The sequence below is a fragment of the Bos taurus genome, chromosome 6, assembly GCF_002263795.3.
Source record: "Bos taurus isolate L1 Dominette 01449 registration number 42190680 breed Hereford chromosome 6, ARS-UCD2.0, whole genome shotgun sequence".
NCBI lineage: Eukaryota > Metazoa > Chordata > Mammalia > Artiodactyla > Bovidae > Bos > Bos taurus.
In genome coordinates, this window is record NC_037333.1 from 80,936,718 (window position 1) to 80,948,977 (window position 12,260).

At 37.4% G+C, this 12,260-nt stretch overlaps 1 protein-coding gene across 11 annotated transcripts in view; it reads right to left on the bottom strand.

The window, feature by feature from the left end:
• EPHA5 (EPH receptor A5) overlaps positions 1 to 12,260 on the bottom strand; it is a 408,104-nt gene that overhangs the window by 104,142 nt on the left and 291,702 nt on the right. The window contains exon 8 of one of the 11 annotated variants that reach the window (XM_059887774.1): positions 1,880 to 2,016. The exons of the other annotated variants lie outside the window; for them this stretch is intronic. Coding sequence (XP_059743757.1) covers positions 1,895 to 2,016 — 122 coding nt within the window. The 3' untranslated portion in view covers positions 1,880 to 1,894. Of the gene's footprint in view, positions 1 to 1,879; positions 2,017 to 12,260 lie in introns of those variants that run through there. 11 annotated transcript variants of the gene reach the window in all.

The following is a 12,260-nucleotide window of genomic DNA, read 5'->3' on the forward strand; positions in this document are numbered from 1 at the left end:
CAGTTCTTTAAATCTTCTTTAGGCAGGTGGCACTGTTTCTAGAGAAAACCATGAAGACTTGGTCCAAATAATCTCAATGTTATTTCATTTGGACTTCAAAGCTTTTGATCCTCTCTTTTAATTTCCTTACAAAGTCATGCTCATAATGAGTCTTCCTCATTTTCTCAGTAGAATAATCCATTCCCACCTCCTACATTTTAGAAATGTTAAATTTTATAGATTAAAAAAGACTGATCAAGTCTGAATTCCATGGTTAAATATAATAGCATACCTTTCTTTTGCTTTACCTAACTCCACTGTTTGAATTTTTCCTGTCTCTTCCAAGGCACTGATCTTTAAAATCTCCCTCTGGGGGAAAATTTTCATTTCCTTACAGTCTGCTTCTTTGCTATCTACAAGCCTATGAGATAATTTCTCTTGGGGACAACAAATTCTTATACCTAAATTTACTGATATTATTAATTTAAATTGAGTCTGAAAACAGCTCCAGCATTTACTATACATATGGATTAAGGCAAATTATTTAACCTTGTAAAGTCTCATTTCATTAATCCCCAGAGAGGGATAATTTCCAGGGATCGTTATATATATATATATTTTTTTTTTGCTTAGAAATAACTCTTAGCATAGTGCTTCAACTATTGCCAGCCTTACTTAAACAGGAGATATAATATATACATATTATCTCCTGTTTTATCCATCATTCTTATTCTCTCCTATTTTTCAGCATCCTGATTGACTCATTTAGAACCAGCCTCACTGATTTAACACACATGAGTCTGAGCAAGTTCTGCGAGATGGTGAAGGACAGGGAAGCCAGGCAAACTGCAATCCATGGCGTCGCAAAGAGTCGGACATGAATTAGTGACTGAAAAACAACCTCTTCTAAGAACCAACATTATTAATTTTTTTCTGAAACTTTTCTTCTTCTGCCTTTGAGTTCTGTGCATGATATGATATCTGTCAAATGCAATGAGCAACTCTCCATTTACTTCACAAAGTGAAAGTCAAAGTGTTAGTCGCTCAGTCATGTCTGAATCTTTGTGACCCCATGAACTATGCAGCCCACCAGGCTCCTCTGTCCATGGAATTCTCCAGGCAAGAACACTGGAGTGGGTTGCCATTTCCTTCTCCAGGGGATCTTCTGGACCCAGGGATTAAACCCAGGTCTCCTACATAGCAGGCATATTCTTTACCATCTGAGCCACCAGGTAATCCCCTATTTACCCTACCATACACTATAATGAGGTATTTGATCTTGTTGAACATACACTCCATCTTTAAAACTCTCCTTCTCTTGGTTTCTATACATGAGATGAGCTGATTTCTCTTTCTCCCGCTCTGAAACACTGCTTTGTCAGTTCTACTGATGCTCTTCCCATATTTTATGTGTGAACAATTCTTCATGAATGCTGGTTCTTTATCCTGCTTACTTCTTTCTTTCTGTCTCTTTCCATCTTACCTCTTTTTCTTCCTGTCTCTTATAGATATTTCTTTGCTCATGGCATCAGTTAACTAAAAGTTGAGTCAGATATGACAGAGCGACTGAACAAAATAAGCTGAAGAGTCCCACATTTATATCTCCAACTCTTATTTCTCATTAAAGGATCATTCTATTAAAAAAAAAAAAAAACTGTTTCCATTTATTTGGATTTTATTTTCACATAAAAATAAACATGTTTAAAAAACTGATTCTTGGGCTTCCCTGGGGGGCTCTGTGGTAAAGACTCCACCTATCAATGCAGAAGACACAGGTTCAATCCCTGATCCGAAAGGATACCACGTGCCATGGAGTGACAGAGCCTGTTGGCTGCAACTATTGAGCCTGTGATCTAAAGCCTGGGAGCTGCAACTACTGAGTCCATATGCTGCAGCTATTAAAGCTCATGTGCCCTCAGGCCCATGCTTTGCAACGAAAGAAGCCACCCCAATGAGAAGTGTACTTACTGCAACTACAGGGTAGCCTCCGCTTGCTGTAAGTAGAGAAAAGTACACATAGCAACGAAGACAGTATAACTGAAAATAAATAAATAAAAATAAAAATTGACTCTTAAACCACATCCACCCTCAAAGGCATTTAAAAATATTATATAAATAAAAGGGCTTCCCTAGCGGCTCAAACGGTAGAGAATCCACCTCCAGTGTGGGAGACCTGTGTTCAGTCCCTGGGTTGAGGAGATCCCCGGGAGGAGGGCATGGAAACCCACTCCAGTATTCTTGCCTGGAGAATCCCCATGGACAGAGGAGCCTAGTGGGCTACAGACTGTGGGATCCTAAAGAGTTGGACAGGACTGAGTGATTAAGCACAGCATATGTAAATAAACAAACTAAATAAATCTAACAAACTAGGCTAGTTTTGTCTCTTTCTGATTTAAGTAGAATTGAATTTTTCTTGATTCCTGCTGCTGCTACTGCTGCTAAGTTGCTTCAGTCGTGTCCAACTCTGTGCGACCCCAGAGACTGCAGCCCACCAGGCTCCCCCGTCCCTGGGATTCTCCAGGCAAGAACATTGGAGTGGGTTGCCATTTCCTTCTCCAATGCATGAAAGTGAAAAGTGAAAGTGAAGTCGCTCAGTTGTACCCGACTCTAGTGACCCCATGGACTGCAGCCTACCAGGCTGCTCCATCCATGGGATTTTCCAGGCAAGAGTACTGGAGTGGGGTGCCATTGCCTTCTTGACTCCTACTTAGTCTTAATTACCAAATATGTTTTGTTTCTCTTCTATGTTTCTCCCCATGTATTACTTTTTTTTTCATTAACTATTCACCTATTTGATCAAAGTTGCTGTAGTATGGTTCACAGGTGTTTTGATTCAGATTTGCTGGAGTATGGTTCATAGGTCCTTTAAGTGCTCCCTTTGACTTCTAGGTACTCACATGAAGCATCTAAAAATATCACTTTGATCATGTTTCTCGAAACAAAATGTTAATAGACACCCACTGCCTATGGAAAAATAGTGTCATATTAGAAGGGCATTCAATAGCCCTCCTAATCTGACTCTAACAAATCCTTCTGGTCTCAATGTGCCAGTTCGGGACACTGAGAGATACTTTATTGGCAGAAATAGGTGTGATTAATCAGAAGTAAAGATAAAAACAGGACAATTTCAGACTAACAAAAGTATTAATTTTGAGGGAAAAAATGGGTGCTGAGAAGTATGAAATGTTTCATTTTTAGCAATTTCCAAGAAGTCTAACTTAATGTGCTAAAATATGGGAGAGTATTTTGCATTAAAACAAGTATTAATGGCATGCCAAAAATTTTAAAAATTATTTAAATTAGTACATTTTGTGAAAACACTTTGCAAGCAACGTCAAATCACAAACATTCACATTTACCTGTTTATATTTACTGCCCACTGAAATCATATCTATTTATATAATGAAAAATTTAGCAAAATAGCTGTGAGGAATAATTTTTAAAATATATTTACATTTATTTTTTAAAAGCTTGAAGTATTTTTCATGTTTCTTGATGGGCTAAAAGTATTGATTATTTAATTTGCACTGATTAATTAATTTGAGTTATCTCAAATTAACTCTTGAGATAATTTAAGGCTTTTATTATTTATTTCTTTGTTTGACTGACAGCATCAATAATATTCCCAAACATCAACTAAATTGAAAATAAATAGAATTTATAGGATACTGTCAATGCCTTCATAATTGTTCATTCTCTATCAGTGGTCAAAAAATGGTAAGCACAGTATGATTTATGATTATCCTTTTACATACTGTTAAAATTTTAGTATTTAAAGATATGAATTTTAGTCATTAATATTGCTTATTTTCTTATATATATTTATTAAGAACTGGTTGGTTAATAATGTAGTTCTTGAAAAATAGTGGAGGTATATTTTGGGAATGCTTAAAAGCAAATTTTGCAGCAATGAAACATATTACTATTAAAAGGATGCTAATTATGAAAATTAATGTTCTTTAGTAAATAATAATGCTTCCTTTTGCTAATTATTATATATCTGCATCATCTCTGGAAACTAAGATAGCAACTATTGAGAAATTGTGTTGTGTTCTCTTATTTTGCTTCCTCACTTCTGGTTGCAAATCCATATTACATAAATATTCTCTAGATAAATTGAGACATATATGAATCACTGAGTTTAATCACTGAGGCTAAGGAGATTTGTTAGAGACAGATTACAAGGGTTTTCTAAGGCCAGGCTGAGAATTTAGGATTTTCTCACACATAAACATATACCTATTAACTTTCTTGATCAGGATAAGCTGATCAAAGTTATAACTTTTGATTTGTAGTGAGTACACAGGAATTAGTAGGGAAATTTAAAGCATCATGGCAGACAAATAAGCACAAGAAAAGATTTGGACCATCATTGGCTGTTACAGATTTCAATTAAATCAACAATGAGATATTGCTACCCACCTGTCCAAAATGACAAAATAAAACAGTGACATTATAAAATGTTGATAATAATGTGGAGAAATTGATCACTCATACATTGGTGGTGGGCATGTAAAATGGTACAGCCACTAAGGAAAAAAGTTTGGCAGTTTCTTACGAAAATAAACGTGCAATTACCATACAACTCCAGTAACTGTACTCTTAGATAGTTATCCCAGGGGAATTAACATTTAGGTTGAGACAAAAATATATACATGAATGTTCATAGCATTTTTATGTTAATAGCAAAACTGTTAATGTTAATAGCAAAAACTGGTATCAGCCCAGATATCTTTCAATAGGTGAATGTTTAAAGAAACTATGGTACATATTTATCATGGCATCAGTTCAGTTCAGCTGAACTGATGCCATGATAAATATGAGTGTGTGACTCAGCTGTGTCTGACTCTTTTCGAGCCCATGGAGTACAGCATACCAGGCTTCCTTGCCCATCATCAACCCCTGGAGCTTGCTGAAATTCATGTCCATCGAGTCCGTGATATCATCCAATCATCTCATCTTCTGTAATCCCCTTCTCTTCCTGCCTTCAATCTTTCCTAGGATCAGAGTCTTTTCCAAGGAGTCAGTTCTTCCCATCAGATGACCAAATTATTGGAGTTTCAGATTCACCATCAGTCCTCCCAATGAATATCATGGTACTGCTCAACAATGAAAAGGAACAGACTTCATATGCACAACCTGGGTGAATCTACAGGGAATTAGACTGAATGAGAAAAAAGTCCAAACTCAAAGGGAATGTACTGTATGATTCCATTTTCAAACATTTTTAAAATGTCAAAATTTTAGAAATGTATATTTAGAAATTTATGTCTCTGGGACTTCTCTGATGGTCCAGTGGTTAAGAATCTGCCTGGCAATGAAGGGGAAGTTGGTTTGATCTCTGGCTGGGGAACTAAGATCCCACATGCTGCAGGGCAGTGAAGCTTGTGGTGCTACAACTAAAGCAGCCATGCACTGCAATGAAAGATTTCTCATGATGCAATGAAGATCTTATGGCACACCTAAGACCTGGTGCCACCAAGTAAATAAATACATTCTTTTTAAAGAAATTAGTGGTTGCCAGAGATTAGTTATTGGGCAAGAGTTGTTCCTGAAGGCCGTGGTTGTGGTTATAAAAGGGCAACAAGAGAGATCCTTGTGAGGTTGATACTATTCGATATCTTGACTGTGATGGTAGCTACACAAACCCTCACAAGTGACCAGATTATACATAACTTAATACACACATGTCTGCACACTCACATACAAAGGAGTACAAGGAAATGTAAGACTTCATCAATTCCAATATCCTAGTTATATTATAACTTTGCAAAGTGTTAAAGAGCTCTCTTTAACTTCCTTACAAAGTCATGCTCGTAATGAGTCTACCTCCTTATTTTCTGTAGACTAATCCGTTCCCACCTCCCACATTTTAGAAATGTTAAACTTTATACATAAAAGAGCCTGATCAAGTTTGAATTCCATGATTAAATATAACTCCATATCCTTCTGTTGCTTTACGTAACTCCACTGTTATAATTCTTCCTGTCTCTTCCAAGACACTGACCTCTAAAGATCTTCCTTCAGGGTCGTCCCAGTGCACCAGCCCCATATACCTGTGGCAGATTCATGTTGATATATGGCAAAACCAATACATTATTGTAAAGTTAAAAAATATATATATCTTGCTTCAGAGGGAAAATTTCATTTACTTACAGGCTGCTTCTCCACTACCTACAAGCCTAAACAGATAATTTCTCTTGGGGACAACAAATTCTTATACTTAAAATTACTGATATTATTAATTTAAACTGAGTCTGAAAACAGGTCCAACATTTACTATACATATGTATGGAAGTCAGGATTTGAAATAGCTCAACTGGAATTCCATCACCTCCACTAGTTTTGTTCATAGTAATGCTTTCTAAGGCCCACTTGACTTCACATTCCAGGATGTCTGGCTCTAGGTCAGTGATGACACCATCATGATTATATGGGTCGTGAAGATCTTTTTTGTACAGTTCTTCTGTGTATTCTTGCCATCTCTTCTTAATATCTTCTGCTTCTGTTAGGTCCATACCATTTCTGTCCTTTATCGAACCCATCTTTGCATGAAATGTTTCCTTGGCATCTCTAATTTTCTTGAAGAGATATCTAGTCTTTCCCATTCTGTTGTTTTCCTCTATTTCTTTGCATTGATTGCTGAGGAAGGCTTTCTTATCTCTCCTTGTTATTCTTTCAAACTCTGCATTCAGATGCTTATATCTTTCCTTTTCTCCTTTGCAATATGCCGGCAAATTTGGAAAACTCAGCAGTGGCCACAGGACTGGAAAAGGTCAGTTTTCATTCCCATCCCAAAGAAAGGCAATGCCAAAGAATGATCAAACTACTGCACAATTGCACTTATCTCACATGCTAGTAAAGTAATGCTCAAAATTCTCCAAGCCAGGCTTCAGCAATATGCGAACCACAAACTTCCAGATGTTCTAGCTGGTTGTAGAAAAGGCAGAGGAACCAGAGATCAAATTGCCAACATCTGCTGGATCATGGAAAAAGAAAGAGAGTTCCAGAAAAACATATATTTCTGCTTTATTGACTATGCCAAAGCCTTTGACTGTGTGGATGACAATAAACTGTGGAAAATTCTGAAAGAGATGGGAATCCCAGACCACCTGACCTGCCTCTTGAGAAACCTGTATGCAGGTCAAGAAGCAACAGTTAGAACTGGACATGGAACAACAGACTGGTTCCAAATAGGAAAAGGAGTACATCAAGGCTGTATATTGTCACCCTGCTTATTTAACTTATATGCAGAGTACATCATGAGAAACTCTGGGGTGGAGGAAGCACAAGCTGGAATCAAGATTGCCGGGAGAAATATCAATAACCTCAGATATGCAGATGACACCACCCTTATGGCAGAAAGTGAAGAGGAACTAAAAAGCCTCTTGATGAAGGTGAAAGTGGAGAGTGAAAAAGTTGGCTTAAAGCTCAACATTCAGAAAAATAATATCATGTCATCTGGTCACATCACTTCATGGCAAATAGATGGGAAAACAGTGGAAACAGTGTCAGACTTTATTTTTCTGGGCTGCAAAATCACTGCAGATGGTGACTGCAGCCATGAAATTAAAAGACGCTTACTCCTTGGAAGGAAAGTTATGACCAACCTAGATAGCATACTGAAAAGCAGAGATATTACTTTGCCAACAAAGGTCTGTCTAGTCAAGGCTATGGTTTTTCCAGTGGTCACATATGGATGTGAGAGTTGGACTGTGAAGAAAGCTGAGCGCTGAAGAATTGTTGCTTTTGTACTGTGGTGTTGGAGAAGACTCTTGAGAGTCCCTTGGACAGCAAGGAGATCCAACCAGTCCACCCTAAAGGAGATCAGTCCTGGTTGTTCACTGGAAGGACTGATGCTGAAGCTGAAACTCCAATACTTTGGCTACCTCATGCAAAGAGTTGACTCATTGGAAAAGACTCTGATGCAGGGAGGGATTGGGGCCAGGAGCAGAAGGGGACGAGAGAGGATGAGATGGCTGAATGCATCACTGACTCGATGGCCGTGAGTTTGACTGAACTCTGGGAGTTGGTAATGGACAGGGAGGCCTGGCGTGCTGCAGTTCCTGGGGTCACAAGGAGTTGGACACGACTGAGCGACTGAACTGAACTGAACTGATGGGTGGAAGTCACTCAATTGTGTCTGACACTTTGCTCCCCCTGGACTATAGCCCACCAGGCTTCTCTCCATGAAATTCTCCAAGCAAGAATACTGGAATGGGTTGCCATTCCCTTCTCCAGGGGATCTTCCTGATTCAGAAATTGAATCCAGGTCTCCTACACTGCAGGCAGATTCTTAACTGTTTGCGACACCAGGGAAGATACCATAAATCCTGCGATGTTGTATTTGAAGACTGTTTTAGAAATAATACAGTAGTATGTGAAGAATTAAATTATAATATCAAGTAAATAATTCCTCATTAAAACAACTGAAGCATTTTCACAAAATATTATACAAATAGTTGTCAAATGAATGGCATATAACACAAATGCTATAGAAGTCGAAATGAAGTTTTATTTTAACTGTATCTTTTGATGTGTAGGGAGTTAATAACAAATTTAAAAATAATGAACAAAACTATTATCTGACAAGCTTCCCAGGTGGCACTAGTCATAAAGAATGGCTTGCCAATGAGCAAAGAGATGCAGGTTTGATCCCTGGGTTGGGAAGATCCCCCGGAGTAGTAAATGGCAGCCTGCTCCAGTATTCTTGCCTGGAAAATTTCAAGCAATTGGAATCGGACAGAGGAGCCTGGTGGGCTACAGTCCATGGTGTTGCAAAGAGTGGGACATGAATGAGTGATTGAACACACTCACACTATTCTAAAATGGTTCTTGACATAAACATTCTAATTTTCAGAATTAGACTGTGCTTTTATCCCCTGGGGAGAAGTTTCATGTATTACTCATGTCAATTTCTCTAGGGTCTAGCAAAGCCAACATATAATAGAGGCTCAACACATTCTTGCTGTATTGTATACAGCTTTCTACATGAAGGCCAAAGGGGATTGGTATGTAACAGATACTTGATACAAAGAAAAATTCATTCTTCACTGAGGAAACCAGAAGGGAAAGAGACACGTGTACCCCAATGTTCATCGCAGCACTGTTTATAATAGCCAAGACATGGAAGCAACCTAGATGTCCATCAGCAGATGAATGGATAAGAAAGCTGTGGTACATATACACAATGGAGTATTACTCAGCCATTAAAAAGAATACATTTGAATCAGTTCTAATGAGGTGGATGAAACTGGAGCCTATTATACAGAGTGAAGTAAGCCAGAAGGAAAAACATAAATACAGTATACTAACGCATATATATGGAATTTAGAAAGATGGTAACAATAACCCGGTGTACGAGACAGCAAAAGAAACACTGATGTATAGAACAGTCTTATGGACTCTGTGGGAGAGGGAGAGGGTGGGAAGATTTGGGAGAATGGCAATGAAACATGTAAAATATCATGTAGGAAACGAGTTGCCAGTCCAGGTTCGATGCATGATGCTGGATGCTTGGGGCTGGTGCGCTGGGACGGCCCAGAGGGATGGTATGGGGAGGGAGGAGGGAGGAGGGTTCGGGATGGGGAACACATGTATACCTGTGGCGGATTCATTTTGATATTTGGCAAAACTAATACAATTATGTAAAGTTTAAAAATAAAATAAAATTGGAAGAATAAAAAAAAAATAAAATAAAATAAAATTAAAAAAAAAAAAGAAAAATTCATTCTTAAAATGCTTGCATATACATGTATACATACTCAAGTAAAAATAAAATTCCACACTAAAGTTAAGAGGGAGTACAGAATACATCCCTAAAAGAGTTTCATTATCTAGTAATAAAAACACTAAAATCTGATTTTGTAATAAAAACATTCATGTGACATTTCTTTCCCTCTAGAAATTACGTAGGAAAAATTTAAAAGAAGACAATTTCAGGTGAGACTCTGTAAAACTATATGGAAAATGACCTCATATTGTTTGTCTCAGTGATCAGATTGATGGGTATTGGCATCCTGGAAACTACTATACAAAAAAAAGGAGGGAGGAGTTTATCAAATAGTCTAAAGAAAAACTAATTGCTGAACATGCCAATCTCTTAAAACTAAGTATAATTCTGTAATTTTTTAAAGCGACACTTTTCATTTGTAGAGTTGTCTGAGCACTAGAGCATAGTGTGAAACACAATGTACCCTACGGCTTTGTTCCCAGAGTTGGTAAACCACATAAGCATAAATAGAAACAAGGCCTTTGAGGGTGGCCAGAGTCACCGACTCGATGGACATGAGTTTGGGTAAACTCCAGGAGTTGGTGATGGACAGGGAGGCCTGGCGTGCTGTGATTCATGGGGTCGAATGAAGGCTAAGCGCCGAAAAATTGATGCTTTTGAACTGTGGTGTTGGAGAAGACTCTTGAGAGTCCCTTGGACTGCAAGGAGATCCAACCAGTCCGTTCTGAAGGAGATCAGCCCTGTGATTTCTTTGGAAGGAATGATGCTAAAGCTGAAACTCCAGTATTTTGGCCATCTCATGCGAAGAGTTGACTCATTGGAAAAGACTCTGATGCTGGGAGGGATTGGGGGCAGGAGGAGAAGGGGACGACAGAGGATAAGATGGCTGGATGGCATCACTGACTCGATGGACGTGAGTCTGATTGAACTCCGGGAGTTGGTGATGGACAGGGAGGCCTGGCATGTTGCGATTCATGGGGTCGCTTAGAATCGGACGCGACTGAGCAACTGAACTGAACTGAAAGAGTCAGACACGACCGAGTGGCTGAACTGAACTGAACTGAACTGAGAGTATGTAACACACATTTCGTCATAAATCCAGATCAGTGTTCAAGGTACAAGAGTAAATAATTAATTCATTGCCAATATTATGGAAATTTCCTAATTACCTTTATTCATATCAAACATATTTAAAAACTTTTCTAAACAGTATCAAATGTTTAAATTTCAATAGGTCAGTTAAACTTCAGACAAGGGACTGTCCTTGAAAGGAAATAAAATAATTTATCTTTTTTCCACAATGGCACCCTAATTATATAAAATCAAGTGAAGCAATATTTAGAAAGTTACTGTTAAAGTAATAAAAGTTATTTTCTAGATAATTCAGTTAAACATGCTTTAAGCAGAAGTATATCTTCATTTTCTTAAGATTTGTATTATATAGGTTTACAAAAATTGAAATTTAATAATTCTTCTAATCATCATTTCCCTTTCTGCCATCAGGTCTTTATTTTCACGTTTTGTGACCATATCATTTCTCTCTGTAGCTTCATGTGTTGTGTTGCTTCCTTCCTTCTGGCTTTTCCACTGCTGAATTGTACTAGGCTGCAACTTACACTCTGTGTATTGTGCTACTTTACATGGCACCTTCAATACCCTTAACATTCGAAAAGAGTCTACTCTCTGTTTCTTATAGAATCTTTTTTTTTCCTACTCCTTATTTTCTTGTGGTTGGAGAAAAAGCTTCTCTCTGGGTGTGGCAGAAAGAATTATGGTTACTCCCTCCTCTCCAAGGTGTCTGAGTCTCAATATCAAGAACCTGTAAATATATTACATGGCAATAGGGAATTAAATTACAGATGAAATGAAAAAAAAATCATTTCAAAGTAAATCTGATAACTATGTTCTCATTACGTTGGTATTCAGAGGAAGGAAATATGTGTCTTATATTCTTCTTTTTACAATCACTAATTCTTACATAACTTGACTTTAAAAAAATATATATATATATGTATTATATATGTTCAAACATATACATTTACACATATTTGACATTTCACACTACTTGTTATTTTCTTCCTAACAAGACTTTAGTAGTGTCTTTTCTTTCATCTATAAATATAACAAATTATTGCCTTCTGCTAAGTCTGCTTTTAATGTGTGCTTTAGTACAAGTAAATCTAAATATTTACTTGACTTTAAAGAAAAAGCTTTCTGCTATTTTTACTATTTTATGGGGAAAAAAAGGCACAAGAAAGGTTTTTACAGAAATATTTCCAGACCTGCACTCAGAGTTGCTGCCAGAGATTTTGATTTTGATTTTTTTAAACAATCAAGTTGGTTCCTGAAAGCACCATTTTCTTGCCAAACTCAATACTAATGAAAGTTCTCTGTGGAATTTTCATAGAAAGACTAAGCTTAGTAGGGTAGTTCAATAAAACAAGTAAAAAGTAAATGGCAATAATTCAATAAAGTATGGCAGCAATGGAAAGAGTCTTTAAAAGCAAGGTTTAAACAGTTCTTAAGCATCTCCTGATGTTTCATCTCC